Source organism: Prunus dulcis, chromosome 5 (genome assembly GCF_902201215.1).
Source record: "Prunus dulcis chromosome 5, ALMONDv2, whole genome shotgun sequence".
NCBI lineage: Eukaryota > Viridiplantae > Streptophyta > Magnoliopsida > Rosales > Rosaceae > Prunus > Prunus dulcis.
The window spans coordinates 10,254,973-10,274,335 of record NC_047654.1 but is presented as its reverse complement, the minus strand read 5'-3'; the positions used below and the strand labels follow the sequence as shown (position 1 = coordinate 10,274,335).

The 19,363-nt window shown below is 35.9% G+C and overlaps 2 protein-coding genes and 1 non-coding gene across 3 annotated transcripts; 2 read left to right on the top strand and 1 right to left on the bottom strand.

Moving 5' to 3' along the window:
* The first annotated feature begins 8 nt into the window (after positions 1-8).
* On the top strand, positions 9-111 carry LOC117629427. The gene has a single exon (XR_004586089.1). It is a non-coding gene; the product is annotated as a U6 spliceosomal RNA (small nuclear RNA).
* A 2,124-nt stretch (positions 112-2,235) lies between these two features.
* On the bottom strand, positions 2,236-3,980 carry LOC117627840. Its single transcript, XM_034360101.1, has one exon. The coding sequence runs from the start codon at positions 3,784-3,786 to the stop codon at positions 2,608-2,610; it is 1,179 nt and encodes a 392-aa protein (XP_034215992.1). The 5' UTR covers positions 3,787-3,980; the 3' UTR covers positions 2,236-2,607.
* An 8,785-nt stretch (positions 3,981-12,765) lies between these two features.
* On the top strand, positions 12,766-14,201 carry LOC117628395 (transcription factor MYB13-like). Its single transcript, XM_034360834.1, has 3 exons — positions 12,766-12,898; positions 13,020-13,149; positions 13,487-14,201. The coding sequence occupies exons 1-3, from the start codon at positions 12,766-12,768 to the stop codon at positions 14,199-14,201; spliced, it is 978 nt and encodes a 325-aa protein (XP_034216725.1).
* Positions 14,202-19,363: the final 5,162 nt, after the last annotated feature.

Genomic DNA, 19,363 nt, shown 5'->3' with positions numbered 1-19,363 from the left:
GATATGGAGTTCTTTAAGAGACATTCGATAAAATTGGAACGATACAGAAAAGATTAGCATGGCCCTTGAGCAAAGATGACATGCATAAATCGAAAAATGGTCCAAATTTTTTACCTGCAAAAGAGTGTTGGGGTGGTTCAAGGTCAAGTAGCTCATATGTTGGCATTGTGGTGCTTGTGGCAGGAGGGTTTGTGTTCAATTCTTGCTGATAGCGAGGATGAGGCATGCCTTAGCTCGGGGAATTGAAAATGTTCCCTTGTGTGTGGCCTACAATGGGGGATGCTCCATTCAGCTTTAAGGGGGATACCACTGTTTCCCCTTTAAAGATTTTTTGTTCACCAAAAAAATAAAAAAATTATGACACGGCCCACGAAAAAAAGCCGAAGTGCTCCTCAAATGCACTTTCAAAATTGTTTTTATTTCCTTAGGATTTCATGTAATCATATAATCAAGATCTTTGTTCTTCAAAGTTCTTGAGCACCATCCATTGTAGTCAATATATCAACAAGATTTTCTTTATTACACTTCAAATTTTTTCTTGAGCACCATTTGCCTCACCAAAAATCCCTAGTTTTCTAAGTATCTATCTGCCTAAGTATTATGGCTGCCGACCTCGACGACCCTAAGCTATAATTTGTAAAAGGCTTGTTGCCAAGGTAAAATAACCAACGGCTGAGAGGTGTTCTTTCCTCAACCACAATCGTTTGATTAGAAATCAAGATCCAACCCACCAATCACACGCACAACCATTGAGGTCATCACGTTGGTACGCCTCACATCCTTCCACATCCTAAGAAAGACGTCAGTTGCTCTATTTTCTCGGCAGGTTGAATATTACTTTTCTTTTTATTACCTTAATTAATAATAAGAGGCCGAAAGAATTTGAGATCAACAATCGTGTATTGATATTGATATGTCTCAAAGAGACATGTCAAATGGTGTGGAGAGAACATACAGGGTGATTATATTACAAGTTTCTCTTACTCTCATAAGAGAAATGTGGTTGATAATGTATACAACTAAATTTATCCCAATTTCTTATAGCTAGGTTTCAAGACCAAACCCAATTAAAGCACCCCCATATCTCACTCAAATCACATAGTTTGTCCTTTAGCTAAGCCTTAAAAATGGAATTAAAAGTTCGATTTCCCCTAAAAGCCATATTAATCTCTGATGATTGTGACAAATATATAATCCTAACACCAACAAATTTAATTCTCTTATGTATTGAGGGAAATTCTTATATATGACATCTCAGACCACGTAACACTACTCTCATAAAGACTAGAGCTGCTTATAATTTGGTATCATATGATATGACCCACTCGTGATACCATCCTTGTGAGTGTGATGCCGTATACACCAGTCGCACAAAAGAATCGCTATTGCATTCAAATCTTTGTTGCCTTCACTTTGCAGTAGGAATATCTGTCAGTTGGGGTGGCTGCCATAATATATTCCAATGCTGTTAATTGACGGCCAGTATGTTCTACCAATGGGGACAAAGGAAAACCAAATCCCCGCTCTTCTACAACAATCTAACCTATCCTTGAGCTCTGCATGGACCAAAATGGCAGAAACCAAAATCCAGGAAATAGCAAATAAGAACAAAAGTTTGCACTCATGAATCAAAAGTTGAATCAAAAGTTTGCAGCTAAGCTTTCCACTCATGAATCAAAAGTTGAAGAGTTGGTGGGTCATACGGGGAATGTGAAACTGCAATCAGTAAGAGGCCTCAAAAGTCACAGGCTTTGCTCTTTTACATGCCAAAAAACCCAAGTCGCAGACAGGCTTGCCTAGCCCATGTGTCTTCTTCACTTTATATATGCTGTGTGTTGGTTCCTCCAAGTCACCATAAATCTTCTAATGCCACAAATGACCCTGAAGAAGTTAGTTGTAGTAAAAAACAGGATGACCTAGCATTTTGGCCAGCAGTACTGCAACTTGGTCTGCGGTTTGTTCCTGTGAAACAAGTGGCACAGATGACTGCCAATCATAGAAGTTGTCTTTGCCCCAATTGCGGTTATATACCTTTTCACTTTCGGTTGGTAGTTAAAGGGCATCATCTTATCTTCAAGACTTTTTAACTATGATTTGACGTCTCCAAAATTGAATATTTTTCAAGTGTTTGGTGAAAGCAAAAGCAAAAGCTGAAACTGCAGAACCCTAGCAATCAGGAACTTGAGGAACAAATATTGACAAAGGAGAAAGAAAAAGAGAATTGAAGAACTCAAATAGAAAAAGAGAAAACACCAACTTTAATTGGGTATGTACATTTTCTCTTTTCGGTTAGATTTTCTGTACCCAAATAACCAACCAAGAACACAAGGAAAGAAAAACAGAGTAGATAAGCAAAGCATACTTCAGCACATTCTGTATAGGCTGGCTGAAGCACTTTGGCTATTAGGCTATGTATAATCCTACCGAAATGAACCCTTCTAATAACTATACTCTAATTCACATTGCAAGACCAAAAAAAACTTCATGTTCTTGGCTCATTGAGCAAATTTGAAACTACGAACAACATTGCAAAATTCACCTCCTTCAATAAATTGAACTCTTCGATTGTTGTTCGTCTTTGACTAGTCAGGACCCAAGTTTTGATCTTTACATGACGGGCGCGGAGGCTTTGCCGCCTTGATCCAAAACATCAAGCACCTCAGACCTGCTCCTCACCACCCTGTGAAACAACTCTCTGATCTGCTGTTGCAGAGGCACCAAACCCTCCTCCATTTTCCTGCATGTCTCCGCCAACTCCGCCACCTGCGCCGCCACCTCCTCCAGCTTCTCCGCCTCCGCGGGGAACTGAAAAGAGTCCGAAAACTCGATCAAACTCTGCCCCAATTTCTCCATCTTCTGCATCTCCTCGAGCAAGCCAGCCGAGCCCTTCTTCTCCTTCTTCTTCCACTCCTCGCTGATTTTCTCCTGGAGGCCGATCATGGCCTGAGCCCACGCCAAATTCCTTGGCACCGGAAAATGCGTCATCAGCCCGTTTCTCTCCTGGCAGGGGATCGCCGTCACCAACATCCACATCACAAACAGCATAATTGTGCTCATTATGTAAACCGGCTGGGCCAACCCAGAGGCCTCATTGCCTTTCGGAGCCACCAGATTGCTCGACATCGCCTGAATTTGCTTGGCGGCGGACCAGCCTTTTGACATTCCCCACGACAAAGCCCGAAAATGCCCCACAGCCCGCTCTTTATTCGGGGCAGAAACGCCACTCCTGCGACCGAAAGACCAGCTTCTTTCGGTGGCTTTGTTTCCACCCCCTTCTTTGTCCTCCACCGCCATCCCGGTCACCAGCGCGCTCAGCGCCTTCTTCGCTCTCCGAACCTGGCCGTCCCCAATCGGCCTCTGCTCCAGAGCAGAGACCGCAATCTCAGCCAGCTTCTGGAAATGCCTGACGGAATCGACCCCGTGCGAGACCGCATTGCAAATGTCCAACGCTTTGACAACGCGGTCCAAGAACTCGGGGACGAGACGGTCGAGTGGGGGCTTGGAAATCTGAGATGGGTCTCGACCCATCAGCAGAACAGCCTTGAACTCGGCCTCGCAGCAGAGAAAAACGTCGAGCAGCTTCCGGACCCATGCAATTGATAGCATCGGGTCGGAGGGGAAGTCTTCCGAGGGAGATAAGAGGTCGGAGAATCGATCAGCGACGTGCTTCTGGAAGTGTTCGAGGTCTTCGAGCTCTTGCTCGTGGTTGCCTTCCATGGAAACCACCTGGTTTCTTCGGATGCTGATTCGGTTCAGAAACGAACCCTGGTTATCTGTGGCACCCATTTTCGGGATTGTTTTCGTTTGCTGGTGTGTGTGTTCGTTTTTTCTCTCCTGGAATTAAATTTGAAGAATTGGAAAGGGAAAAAGAGAGAAATGAGAAACACAGAGAGAGAGGAGAGAAAAAGGAGAAACGGAGAGGTGTAAAAATTCGAAAGATAAGGGGAGTCGGGTGGTTTTGCAGTTATATATGGGGCGAAATAAATCTATGGCTTGGTCGGGGGCGAGACCGTTTCTTGTTCCTTTTTGTAGAAGCTGACTAGGAATATTGTTCCAAGACTACCCTTCACTGTTTCCTAGAATTACAAAACAAAACCAATTTGCTGCTTTAAATATGGTAGTAAAATTTGATTTGCTAGTTTTTAGTTTTTACAAATGAATCTTGATCCAAAAAACCGCAGTATTAGCATGTGAGAAGATAGAGTTTGGCTTTGATTACTTCAACTTGGGTTGTGTTTCTCTGCATCTATTTACCGGCTATCTTATTTTTTTAGGTTGCTGTTCAATATTGTTGCCTCAATATACAATGATTTTAATTACTTGAAAAAGATCTCATTGTGAAATATATGCAGAATAATAATACTGAGGATGGATGATGAATCTGTAAGAGGAGCAATGACAGAAAGAAAAAAAAAGAAGAGAGATAAAGGCAACAGAATTTTAGAACAAGTTTCAATAACTAATGTGCGAGTGGTGGTTAAAATACTAAGAATTCCTTCGTAATTATTTGTTTATGTAATGTATTAATAGATTACGCACAAAGTGCTTCGATTTTACTCTTCTCAAACGGTTGATGGATTAGTTTCAAATTTAGTCAAGTCTTTGGATGAAGATTACATACACATTGTGTTGTCATCAAGGAAGCATGTATCTATGGCCCATTGGAGGCAGATGCCATCAATTAATTTTTTCCTTCAGAGAAAAATAAAATAAATTGGCTATATTATTTTAGGTTAATGTGTGTAAAAATACATGTGTACATATTCTTACAAAATGTTCGCCTTCCTATATAATTAATTTCTAAGGTATTGTGTTAGCAAAATGGGGAAGATAACATATTTGGTAGCACGAATTATTCCACATGCATTTAAAAGATCCTAAATTTTTTCAGCAATTATCAATTGGTTTTAAACACATATATAAAATTTATATTTCGGTTACTATGCTACTCTATCAAATAAGAAGATAGAGTAATCTTCCAATGTGAATTTCTCAACTATCTATGATTTCATTTTAGTTACAAGCTATCTATGATCTTTGATTTGACCAAGTGTTTACAACTATTTCATTATTTTTCATGTATGGCACCATCACCAAGTAATGGCATTATAAGTTGAATTGCTAAAATTAATAAAACAACTTAATTAGCTGACACGTGTTATATATGCTGGTATATGTCAAGCTTTTTATATTGGATTTTTGGGTTGAAAATATCAAGTTTAGTATCTTTTTTTTAATTTTTTATTTTATAATAAAAGAAATTTTGGAATTGCATTCATCATTCATCCAAAATAAGCACTAACCACAAAGGCCCATTACAATAACGGTGCGATCTAACATCAAAATTAAGACAGTCTAGGGCTTCTCCACTAACGATCACGCGGGATTGAAGAAATTCTGGCCTAGGTATCCTAACTAAGATTGTAAATTCAGAATAACCCAAAATATATAAAGCTTGAAAAAAATAAGTTATAACAATACAAATAAAACCCTCACAAATGAGAGGTAAAAAATTCTCACAAAACGAGAGGTAAAAACTACACCAGAAAATTCAAAGAGTCTCTGCAACTTATTCCAAATATAAAGAAACCACAAAATAGATGGTGGTACAGATCTGACACCTAGATGTATGTGGAGATTCGATACTAAAATGCTTCTGCTTGTAATGAGTGGTGGAAAATCATTACAAAACAAAAACAAATAGGCGAAATCTTATGTCTCTGAAATTGGGGAAAAGAGGATAAGGGGAGAGGGGAAGAAGAGAGGAGGGGAGCGGGGAGGAAAAATAATGGCTTTCTCCCTCTCAAATTGAAACGACTGTAGAGTGTTTTTTGAGAGAGATAGTGCTAAGATTTTTTCTTTGAATATTTGTTCAAAATATAAATAAACAAATATATTAAAGAACCAAAATTCTTGGTTTCTCGTCTCTATCAAGTCTAGCATCTAATTTGATGAATCAAATATATTCATTAGACTAACGGGAAAATTTGCATGTATGTATAATGGCAGTTTAGAGATTTACGTTAAAACTAAGGGCAAGAATGTTAGATGGTGATCCATTCATCTAAAGTAGTGCTGAGTCAGCAAACGGCGATGATGTACGTACGCGTTGTTCCGCGACAGATAGACAGGGATCGGTCTGGTCCGATAATGCCAAAAAAGAAGAAGGAAAAAGTAAAAGCCCACTTTGACCGGGTCTTGTCCTCCTCCTCCTCCTCCTCCTCTTTTGGCCCTTTTCCGATTCCCTACAACGCTTCTGCACGATCCACATCTGCTCCCTCCCTTGCTTTCCCCACCTTTTTATTTGCCTAAATATCTGGAATTTTTTTGGATGGTACATAATTTCTTTTGCTTTTGCCTTCAAATTTGTAGATTTTCAGATAAATATTGTACTAATTTACACTTTTTAATTATTTTATTAATTTATTGATTATTGGTATTCATATTAAAAATGAATATGTGTGTCAGTTATGTTATTGTTCATGATCATCGGAAACAATTACATTCTGTGGCAGAGCTAGTACATTGTCTTTGGGGTCAATACTGTAATTATAAGGTTTTATAGTCTTATATTTCAACTGATATTGCAGCAGGTGTTTAAAAGTTATTGGCTTTTACATGGACTCGGGGGGACCACGACAACTACAAACATGTATGTTACTCCGCTGTTGATTACATTGATACGATGACAAGATACAATTCTAAAACCATTTTTTACTCAATTTTTTATTATTATTTAAGAGCAACTACTTACAACAAAACTTAAACCCAAATGAACGTAGAAGATGGGTTTCTTAAACTGTCACATATAGTAAAACATCACTAAATGGATGTAGTGGGTGGCATATAATTAGTGAGGTATTGATGACGCACTAGGTTTAAAAGTGATGAATAGAAATTACACTTCAATCTATAATTTATCTTCTCCTATACATATTGCCTATTCAATTTCTCAAAAGACATCACGTGCTGAATTTCTTGAAATTAGGACCACCGAATATTGAGAAGAAAAGAAGAAGAAGAACAAGTTGTTTAATGAGTAGAAGACCAAAATTAGATGGAATATTTGCCAAAAGTGAACATGTTTTGCCAAGCAAAGAGAGCATTCAATTGGGCATGCACCACGTGTAGTTTTGAGAGAGAGGGAGCCATCCTGATTGCCGTAGAGGCATTAGATTAGATTACTGAGGTCAAATTTTTTTGGATAAAAAGATTATTAGGATAGATGGGGGGGTTGCCCTATCTTCGTCATGATGATATTTGATGGCAATGGCATTGAATCGTTAATTGTGGCGTAAAATGAGACAAAAAGTGATGACCAAATTAAGGAAGTGATTAAGAAATTAAGTTAACATTAACATTAAAAAAAAAAAAGAGGTGATTAAGACACCGGCAACTTATCTTGGCATGGTCAACAATTGAATCTTAAATAGTTATACCTTGATAATTAGGATGATCCACAAACTCCCTAACCCATATTTCATAATCTAAAAAATTATTACATGGTTGGATTAATTAATCCTAAGACCCCCCCATCATATCATGTGTCACTTTAACATGCAGTTTACCATGAAAAAAGGCAAGCCGTCTAGAAATATTTTAATTGTCTTGTTTTGCATTCATAATTCAGTCAAAAAAGCCACTAGCCACAAAGTACCAATACAAACTAGTCACAAAAGAGCCATTATAATAACGGAGCGGTCAAATATCAAAATTAAGATAATCTGGTGTGTCTCCACTAACGATTAGGCAGGATCGAAGAAACTCTGGCATAGGCATCCCAACTAAGATTGCAAACTTATAATAATAATAAAAAGATCAAGTTTGAAAAAATCAAGTCATAACAATACAAATAAAACTCTCACAAAGGAGAGATGAAAAGCTCTCACAAAAGAAGAGGTGAAAACTACACAGAGAACCCAAAGAGTCTCTACAACTTAGTGTTTTTTGGGAAAAAGAGGGCTACGGTTTTTTGGGAGAATCCTGAGTGAGTCTGCTTCTAAAGGTATCATTCTTTTTTCTTTCTCTTAATTGTCTTGTTTAAATATGAGGTTTTGATTAATTAAAGGTTAGTTTTGTTATAGTAACTAATTTGTATAGTTAGTCATCTAAAATTATTTTATTAGGCCACCAAATATTTAATTAGGATTAAGAAATTATATCAAGCCATATCATCCCGCTCACTCAACAGACCCACTAATAGCTAATTGAGTAATTTTTTTTTTTTTTGCCGAAAGCTAATTGAGTAATATAAATAGGATAGTTTGTTGCTTTGCATAATAATCTGTTACAAACATAAATATCTTAATATTTGGTGCGTGAAACGGTTAAAACGGTTATTTTAAAGAGATTAAAATTGATGAATTAGATTTAAAAATAATGTTTCATTAATTTCAATCATAATTAATTAATGAGCAACTCACCAACCCTCATGACATGGGAATCTTTGTCTTCTTCTATCACAATGGCAAGTTGATTTTTTTAATTAATCATCACCTTTTGTGGATCCGATCAGTCATGCCAAGCACCACTTGTTTGACTATTTGGCAATTGTTGGTGTGGAGATAAATAAACAAAAAATTATTAGATACTAATTCAGTAATTAGCCAATTAGCAACAGAGTACTAACAGTAAAACTTCAACTCTAAAAATTTGGAATTTGTTACGTTTTCTAATATTGGAAAAATAAATACTACTAGACTAACAGCTAGTTGCAAACATGCGTCCTAAAAACGCCACTACTATAGGACTATAGCATAAAAAGACTTAGCATCAGTCTATTTATAATTTGTAATTTGGCCTTATGTCCACAATTAGGTAAGATTCATAGAGGTTTCATGACAACAAATGTAAAGCGAAAGTGTCCAAAGAAAACCGTGTTAGAATCAATGTGTGAGTCAACTCATGAGGTTCGAACCCGCACTTCAATTCATGAGGTCACTTAGCATGCCGTATGTTTGATATGGTAAACCCAAAACATTTCCTCTCTAACAAAGTTTTGCACCACCAAATTTAAATCCATATTTACTTTTGGGTCATGACTTTGTAGTGATGGGCCATGCTAGCTTACTAGGTTTTTGGGCCTAAATATATGGATTTTTTTTATTAGCCTTCAAAATTTGTAGATTTTCAGATAAGTATTGAGTCAAACAACATGGGTCGAATATTTTTTGATATATTTTTGTTCTTTAAAAGAAGATATTTATAATACAATATGTAAACTCTAGTAGGGTCATACAAGGAAATAAATAAAAAATTTAATTACACAAGATTTGTAGAAAAGAGAAAAAGAGGATTATGAAATTATATCAAGTCATATAATCCTGCTCACTCAACAGGCCCACTGATAGCTAATTGAGTAATATTCTTTTTGCCAAAAACTAATTGAGTAATATAAATGGTATATATATAGTTTGTTGCTTTGTACAATAATCTGTTACAAACGTAAAAATCTTAATATTTCGCGCTTTAAATGATTAGAAACGATTATTATGAAGAGATTCAAATTGAAGTAGAGAAAACAATGTTTGAATTATATTTAAAATTAATGTTTCATTAATTTCAATCGTAATTAATTAATGAGTAACTCACCAACCCTCATGACATGGGAATCTTTGTCTTCTTCCATCACATTGGCAAGTTGATTTTTTAATTAATCATCGCCTTTTGTGGATTCAATCAGTCATGCCAAGATTTTATAGAGGGGATACAAATTTGGGAACAGCAGATTTGAACTCCTTGATAGATAGGAGAGATAACATTTGTCAAATTAAGAGTTTGTTTGGTACTACTTCAACAAAAAGCAGTTTTTGGAGTGTGACTGAAAAACTTGGAAGTGTTTTTGGGTTATAAACACTTTACGAAGAACCACGTAGGAAGCACTTAGATTTTTATAAATTTTTTGATGTGCCTGTAACAAAAGTACGTACGAGCATAAACTCTTATAAGCAGAGGTGTTCGGTAACAAAACCAGTCCCAAACATTTTAAGTCGATGTTGATCTAGCTAAGAGAGACGAACCATTTCTTTCAATGCAAAAATGGTAAGTGTGGGTCCCAATCATAGTTCGTTGCTGTCTAAAATTCAAGTATGACAATATTTTTCCCTTTCAATTCCTCTTAAACTTGCTTTTCAAAGATGACCAATTGATTATACATTAGTTTCAAAGTTTTGTGTTGCGATCCGTCCAAGCAAAAGCCCTCTCAATATTATTGTCTCCACACAATTCACATTTCAATTTCCATAGGGTAGTGAATTTGCATCAATGAACAGAACATACCCTTTTCGCTTTCACTCCCTAGCTTTGATATCCATCGATCTCTGTATATACTTGTGCATCTATATCTTACCTTGCTAGCTATAAGGCGTCAAATTGAAGCACCATACAAAGCAAGGAACTACCTAGCCTCATGTTCTAACTGTTCTTGTATATTGTATAACAAGCCTCCTGATCAGCCAAAATGTTGTCGGTGCAACGTGCTTGCATGGCTGACCATACTATATTGCGTGGCTGATTTTAATTAGTGCTTCAATTAAAGGATCCTTCAAATAAATTTGTTTGAGCACCACCTATATAGATTATGCATCAAATTTTATTCATCCGGCCATCTAGAATGTAACAATTTGAATAGAATATGTAATCACTTTAGTATATATATTTGTTGGAAAAAAAAATCATGCTATTTCATCACAACTAGATATCTTAGTTGACAATTCGAAAAATAGATTTGGACATATACCTAGCTGGGTTGAAAAATATTGTGGTATCAGATTTGTCGGTGCGTGATGATTAATCCCATGTAAATAAATGCGATCGGATTGAAGAAAGAAGAAGATTGACATATTTTGTGAGGGTGATTATTGACCCATGCATGATTGAGTTTTCCAAGTAATGATACGATTAAGGCAACTAAGCTAGCTGCTATAGCTAGTTAGAATCATTAAGTCCGGCCGGTTGAGTGTAACGAATCTCCACTTCCTTTTCAGCGCATGTCGACAAGTAATAGTTTGAATAACTTGAACTCGGACATTTTGGACAGAAATGGCTAGTTGGAAATTTAACAAAAACCCAAGATGAAGGAACAGAAGAAGAGATGGGAATCAATCAGCCCAAATCTGTTGCATGATTTGAATTCACTGGGTTACGTGATGCCAACATTCATGGGTTTTAGTGGAAATATATACTTGATGATCATAATATATATACAGCCAGAAATGACGTAGAAGCAATGAATAGTTTAAACCAAAGTTTGCATAGGAGTGAAATTGAAACATTCACCTAGCCTAATCTCAATTCATTTCCTTATTCACCCTCACCACTTGGACTAATCTCGAGGACTTAGCACAAATGATCTTTTGTTGTAGGCAATCCTCAATATATACGAGCATCCTCAATAATGTTGGGAGGTATATTTCAAAAAAGAAAACTTACTATATTTGTCCAGTGAATATATATGTGGTTTTGGCTACCCTCATAAAGAGACTTAAAACTCACTTTTGATGAGCATATGCGGGTTAGGCTAATTGGCCAAAGCAATGTGTCCGCCCCTTTACATCCGAGTTTGATCCCCTTCCCGTACATTAGATTAGAGTAGCCTAGAATATCACTTTATAAAAAAATGTAATATTAAAAAAAACCCACTTTTGATGAGATTCACAAAAAATATACTCTATTTTAAAAAGGGAACCATTGGAATTAACCACAAGATTAGAGCTAAATGCAACTTCCCAATGAAGTTTTTTTTTCACAATTTGGAAATGAGAAAATAACTAAAGATTGTGATACAAAATCTGTTCCAAAGTATCAATTGTAATAAATTTTTCTATGGGACGTCTAAACAAACAATCTCAACAACCCCTTTTGATCTAGCTAGAAACAAACTTGGTTCATCGAAGTTTTTTTCCTTTATACTAATGCAAATAAAGATTGTTACAAAGCTTTCTCCCATTCCGAAACAAAACAATTTTTTGTTTGCATTAGTATAAAGTAAACTTCGATGAGTACGATCCAAAGCTATTATTAATGAGGAACAAAAGAAGTTTTCTATTGGGGGGAGTAGGAGAATTGATATCAGACATTAGAACATGCCTAAGTTACATGCTTAATACACATAAACGGCTAAAGTCGTCATAATGTTAAACTAATTACATTTATTCAATGAACATCTGGTAGAAGTAAAAATCACTTACCCGTATACATAATAGTCGGTTAATCTCTATAGAGTTGTGGGAAAAAAAAAATTGAATATAAAACATTTCACAACTTACCAACACAAGCAAAAGGGAGAATAAACAACTGGTTACTTTTAGTTCAATGATATTTTTCTTATTAATGTTGGAGCTGTATCAAGTTCGAATCCCGTTTCTTTTGATAAAATAAAAGAGATAAATGACATTCGAAACGAAATTAATTTGTTACACAAATAGGGTCAGAAATTTTGGTTTCCAAGTAGTCCAAAATAAAGCTAATTTCAAACTTCCACGTACGTTAGAGAGTAGGACAATGAGAAGAGATGAAATCTAATAGAAAAGAAAATTTTAAAACAAGATGTTACGAACCAATACAAATTAAGATCAAATTTATCAAAGTGGATGGGAGGTCGATTTAGGGTAGATGGAGCTCCGGAGTTTGTACTTTCTCTGACTTTTAAGAGGGCAGTGAGAGAGGGACCCAACGCTTGCAAGAGCCTTCTGAATTTCACTTCTCATGCAAACTCTAGTTTGATCAGGCAACCCAAAAAAAAGAGTAGAGGAGCAATATTTAACAATGGGGCACCATTATTGCTGTAAACAACGAAAGGTTAAGAAAGGCCTTTGGTCCCCTGAGGAAGATGAAAAGCTCATCAGATACATCACCACATATGGCCATTGCTGCTGGAGAAAAGTCTCTGAGCAAGCTGGTCACATCTCTCTCTCTCTCTCTCTCTCTCTCTCCACACACGCACACACACACACACAATACACAAGAAACACACAATTCTTTGCATGACTTAGCTAGGGTTGTTTTGCTGTGGCTTTTAGGGCTTCAAAGGTGTGGCAAGAGCTGTCGCTTGAGATGGCTCAATTACTTGAGGCCTGATATCAAAAGAGGAGGGTTTACACCAGAGGAGGAGAAATTGATTATTAGACTTCATGGTGTTGTAGGAAACAGGTTCAATTTCAAGTAACCCTATTTTGTATTTTAATTTTTAATTTGTGTTTTTTTCTTTTTGCATTCACCCAAACCATGAATTCTGATAATCAATTCGTAGCCTAAAATCAAGTGAGAGTAGCCAATCTCTCTCTAAACCATTTTTTATCACAAAAAAAATTTAAAAATCAAGTGACTTTTCCAACATTTTAAATTAGTTTTCTAAAAGTGTTTTGTCAATCTTTTTTAGACAATGCCTTTGTAATTACTCCCACATTAACTAGATATTTATTGTAGTGTCACAAACAATGGTGGAGACCCATTAATTTTGATTTTTGTTTTGGTGAGCAAATTGTAGATGGGCGCATATAGCAAAATGTCTGCCTGGAAGAACTGACAACGAGATAAAGAACTACTGGAATTCATGGATTAAAAAGAAGCTAGAGAAGCCTTCTTCACCACCAACCACATCTCCTCCTAGTACTGTCGATCATCACCAGCAGCACAATTACCAAATGGTTTGTAATTTCCCAAACCATCAAGATTTTGTGAACCAAAATTTCATGACAAAGCCTAGGGATCAAACCCTATACCCTTCTCCCTTCCCCCTATTCATGTTCGACGCTGCTTTAGCGGATGACATTCAGGCAAACAATATCAATGCACAAGCAGCTGAGCACTTTCCTATCGGTGTGTCGAATTCGAGAAATGGAACTTGGATTTTGGATCAACCGCAGCATCATCATCAAGTCCAAGCCCTTCCCTCTTCTACGTCGCCATTTACAAACATTAATATGGATGCACATTTTCTGCCTGCCCTCGTAGGACCAACCATTGGAAACAATAACATGGTTCCTATCGAAGTGGAATCATGTAACAATATTGATGAGGAAGGAAAGATTTCAATGGAGTGCTTGCAGAGTTCAACTCAGGAGCTGAATGCATTGGTTCACCCTCGCCAGGCTCAACATTGTTCATCAAGCAGCTTCCATTTTTGGGACAGTGTTGAAGAACCATCTTCATCTAACATGAGTTCAGCTAACCTATTGTCTTCTTTTCCATCATATCTATAAGATTTGATGTTGATCGCGCCGCGAAGGATGAACCGAATGTTTTCAGGCTTCAGAAAACAAAATATACTGTGAAATATGATTATGCATAGAAAACGAAATATATTATGTATATGCATTCAATGTTCATACATAACTAAGTTTAGTGTTTGAAAATAGAAGTGAGGATGCGAGTAGAAACTCATGAGAAAACTTCATGCAGTCACATGATCGTACTTCATGAAACTTTTTACAGTAAGAACATGAGATTAAACGTAGTTCAAAATATGATTGGTTCTCAATGTGATGATTTAAAAGATTACAAAATTAGTTTTGTACCAATTTGTTGATTGTCCACAGAAAGTCATGGCAGTCCATTGATGATTTAGGGAAAATTTAGCAATGCTTAATGAAGTTAACTAGCAAGGAAGAGCTAAAAGTACTTTGTGATCACTAAAAGTGTTTACAATAATATTTGACATAAAAGTTTAAAAGTATTTCTGAGCTATAAAAACGCTTTCTGAAGAAACAACTACTATGTCTTCACGAAAATTAAAAGAAAAAGACCATCTACATTCTTTAGCAATATTGCATCATATGCGTAACCCTGTCAAAAGACACTATAGGCCAACTATAGAAGAACAGCGACAACTCACTTGAGGACAAAGTTGAGCTTTAAAAAAATACAGGAACTCATAACTAACAATTTTGTCTTAAACAAGATCACCCTGATTCTCATGAGGGTGATTGGTCGATATATAATTAAATATCATGGCATGTTGATAAAGCTTGGGCTAATTTTGATTATTTTAAAATCTTGCGTGAAACGTGGGGTGTTCGACTAATGGCGATGTTTAAGATCCCAATAAAAAATTATTATGAACTAATGAGAAAGCTAGTATTAGCAACAACTCCTGGATAGCCGGCCACCATGACAAAACTATTGTTATGGGGATTGCCAAACCTTGTGGATGGTGTTTGTCATAACTTATATATTATTAGTCCATTGAGATTTCATAGCTCGGATTAACATGCATATATGTTTAACTCATATACAAAATAGTTAAATATAAAATTTAAAGTGAATCTTTATAGGGCATCGGTTAACAAATGAGTATGGTTGTTGGATGGGTTGATGGTGGTGGCAGTGATGATTATGGTAAGGTGCTAGTAATAAAGATGGTGGTGCTAACAGAGAGACGATACATGGTCGGAACGTAGACTTATAAAATGAAATGTAAGTATTTTCGACACCTATACATCATTTATATCATATGGACCTTACAAATTTCTCAGCAAAACTTTTACAAACAATTTGTATACCAATGTATGTGGTAAGGCCTTGACTGTTCATATATAGTCTATTTTCGAACCCAAAAAAAAAGAGTCTATTTTAAACCTCATTTATTTTGATCAAAGAAGATAGTATTATGTAACATGCAGTTGTCGGGGCAAAATTTTTGCGAGTGTGAATTGTAATTTGCAGACTGTGTGGCTTTAGTGGGAATGGGCTCCAGTTTCTGGGCTTACTCTAGTAGATCGCTCCACTTCAGTGGAAATGGGTTCCGGTTGCTAGGCTTCTTATAGCCCAATCTGGTTTTGTAGGCCAACAGCCCATCTACATTCAATGTTAAAAAAAGAAAAATTGATCACCAAAAAGCAAACGTGGATTAGGCCGGTTGGCAAAGTTAGTGTGCCCGCCCCTTCGCATCTAGTTTGATCCCTAAACCCTCTCGTAGTGTAGTAGAGCATCCCTTTGTCCAAAAATTAAGCAAGCACTTAGAACTTTTTTCTTGCCCTCTTATTTTCTTCCCTTTGTCCAATAATAGTGATTGGCTGCTTCTTTCCCATGCATATCTTTTGTTATGTATGTAGCAGGTGCTGTTATGGACTTGTTTGAAGATAATATGGAGGTTTTCAATATTAGTGCATTAGAGTGGTTTTCACTTATGGCCAGCAGCCATCTACATTTAATGTACAAAAAAAATAAAATATGATCACCCAAAATAGACATGGGTTAGGCCGGTTGACAAAATCAGTGTGCCCGCCCCTCTACATCCCAGTTCGATCACCCTCCTAGTGTATTACAGTGGTTTAGAGTATCCCTTTGTCCAAAAATTAAGTAAGCACTTGGAACTCTTTTCTTCCCCTCTTTTCTTTCAAAAATATGTACAGTACGGAACAATTCAAGATCCATATTAATCTGTGCAAGTTTTAAACAGGCAAATCAACCTTATTACCCATTAATCCAATTCTTGATATGTTCATGTGAATCATGTCGCAACTTTTTAAGGAGAAAGAAACCAAACGAATCCAAAACTTCCATTGTTGGAATTTGGGGTTAAGGTACATGGATTCAAATTGGGGTAAGATTGGGCAACAATAATTGACATATAAGGAAAGGGGTGGCCCATACAAAGATTCATCATGTAGGGTATAAGTGATCATGTCATTATTATCTTTAATAATATTGATTAATAAGAGAGAGAGAGAGAGAGAGAGAGAGAGAGAGAGAGCAATAACAAGGACCTCTAATACATATAAGTAATCAAAAGAGCTTATGGTAGAGACATTTCATCCATGACTTAATGAGTTAACCAACCATGCTTATAAAGGCAAAGTCCCAATATAATTTCTCACTAATTAATCACTACACACTCAAAAACCCCATTGGTAGGCCCAATTGCCACTCCATTGCTCCTCCTTAAAGCTAAGAATAATAATCATTGCTCCTTTTCAGTTCTTCTCCCAAAGGGTGCTTTTTTTTTTAATGAAAAAAAAAACATGATTTGTATGTAAATCTAATATATTATTTTCAAAGTTTTAGCTTGCGATCCATCCAAGCAAAAGTCACTTCCTATCTCTTCACATCAAATGCGGTGGATGATTTGCATCACCCCGCTCGCTTTCAGTACTGGATCACTGCCTATTTGATGATCTCTTTCCATATTTTTATATCAAATTACGTATAAAAACGTTGAAAATGCCTTATCAAACTACACAAAGAAATACCCCTAGTGATGTTCATAGCAAGTTTAAATTTGTGTTCCACGTTCTAACTAATCGTTTGGATTCATCGCAGCCAAGACAAGGACCTTGTCTCCCTAACACGCTTCTGTGTTTCAATATTTCTGTAAAAGATTGGTTAAGCTCTTGTCTTTTATCTTTTTTCAGATTCGAGGTTTGCATTTTCTTTATATATATTTATATATGTTCAGATTGATTATATTAATGCTTTGTGAATTGTGATCAACCACATGTACGTATTAATGTGAGTTGGCAATTAAAAAGTATGTAATTTATTAATATTCGAGAGGGAAATTAAGGATAATTATGACTTAATATATCCAATCCTTCACCTTATTAGAGCTTATTGCCCAAGCATAGAAGTGACAATGTAGGCGCAAAACAAGTTTGGATTAACCTCTGCTTATCCACATATGTGGGTTTGGCCGGTCAAAGCAGTGTGTCCGCTCACATTCGGGTTCGATCTGTAAGATAATGTCTAGAATTTACACAATCCTCATCCCTGTACATTAGAGTTGTTTAAAGTATCATTATGTTAAAGAAAAAAAAAATTATACTTATCTAATTTGCATATTTGCAGTATGTTCATGGTCCAAAACTACGTCATTTCACCCTCCCCATTCAAATATTTATATCATTTTAGGATCCCTGATTCAATATCGTCTTGCAATCAATACATGGAGATAATATTAAGCTAATCACCATATTTCTATTAAAACAACCTAATAGTCATAAGCAAATTTCTTATCTGACGAAAGATCTAAGACAGTCGTGCATCATGTAAATTGGCGCTTGTAATTAAAGCAGCCAGAAACAAAGGTTTTTGTCAATGGCCTTGTAGAAAATGAGAGATGTATATGTGATTAATTTCTTAGGTCTGTAAAACCCCCAAAGTCAAAAAGAAATATGAGTGGGTCTAATCAAGGAGTTGTTGTTAATTAATTCATTAATTATGTTCTCAAAGACGTTATTCATACACTACGACGGATCTTTGCTCATTCCTTGTTAATAAAGCAAAAAAAGAAAAAAGAAAAAAAAGTCAAGCTTATTAATTAATACAATGTATTGTACTAATCAGTGTATTATTTGTCCCTCTCAAAGTCTAATGATTCTTTCAGAAGCCATGAGAGAAAGGGGAACCAAACTAACCCAAGAGTATAATTTGATTTGAAATTTACGTGATGCCGTCGTCACCAGTTTGTATTCATTTTGGGATGACGTCATGCATGCATGCTTTGAATAGTTTAATAATGGAGAAAATTATAAATTATTTTTAAAGTAAGGATTAAGGAAAATCAGAATATTAATTGAGTGGTTTCATTTTCGCCGGGGTCTCCAATGTCCCCTAACTAAACCAGAATAGCTGATGTTTCCTATATCATTTTCGGTACCTTGGGAATGAATATCTACCAATCCTTTGTAGTTGGGGGACCCTACTAACCCGAGGGTAGGGGATGTGTTTTGTGTGACTTCACCCACCAATGCCAATGTGAACAGCCTAAGATCACTATTTTCATCAAGCAACTAATTACTTTAATGCCCTTTTAGTTACAAGCTCATGCTACTTAAGACTCCATGAATATTTATATTCTTTGTGAAAAAGTACGTGTTAGAAGTACTATACAAACATCCTACTATTAATTTTTTGTTTTTGTCGTCATACACTATGGTTTCATAAAATAATAATGGAAAATACTTAAAACCTAAGTAATAAGTATAATAGTATTATTTGCCTAAACATTATTATAAATTAGGTGTGAAACAACGAGGAACTACAATTAAATAGTAACGTTGATATAAAGGAAAAAAAAGAAAAGCAATATGGGCATTGATAATTTAGTTTATCTGTCTTATGAATCAAGTTATAGTTAATGTGTCCTATGCAAAAGAAGATTGTTGTGTAGAACATGATGCATGCATTATATATATGTGTTTGAATATTTGCGTTAATAAATAAAAAATCTAGGATTGATATTTCAATGAAGGTTGAATTCTACTATGATTTTTTCTAGTTTTCTTTTTTCGTTACATTGGAGAAATCGAACTCTCGACCTATATATCATAATCCTAAACTATTATTTTCACTCTCTCTAAACTCTTTTTTTTTGGGGGCAGATTTTCCTTTTTTTTTGGTTTTGGGGGGGGGGGGTGGTTGTGTT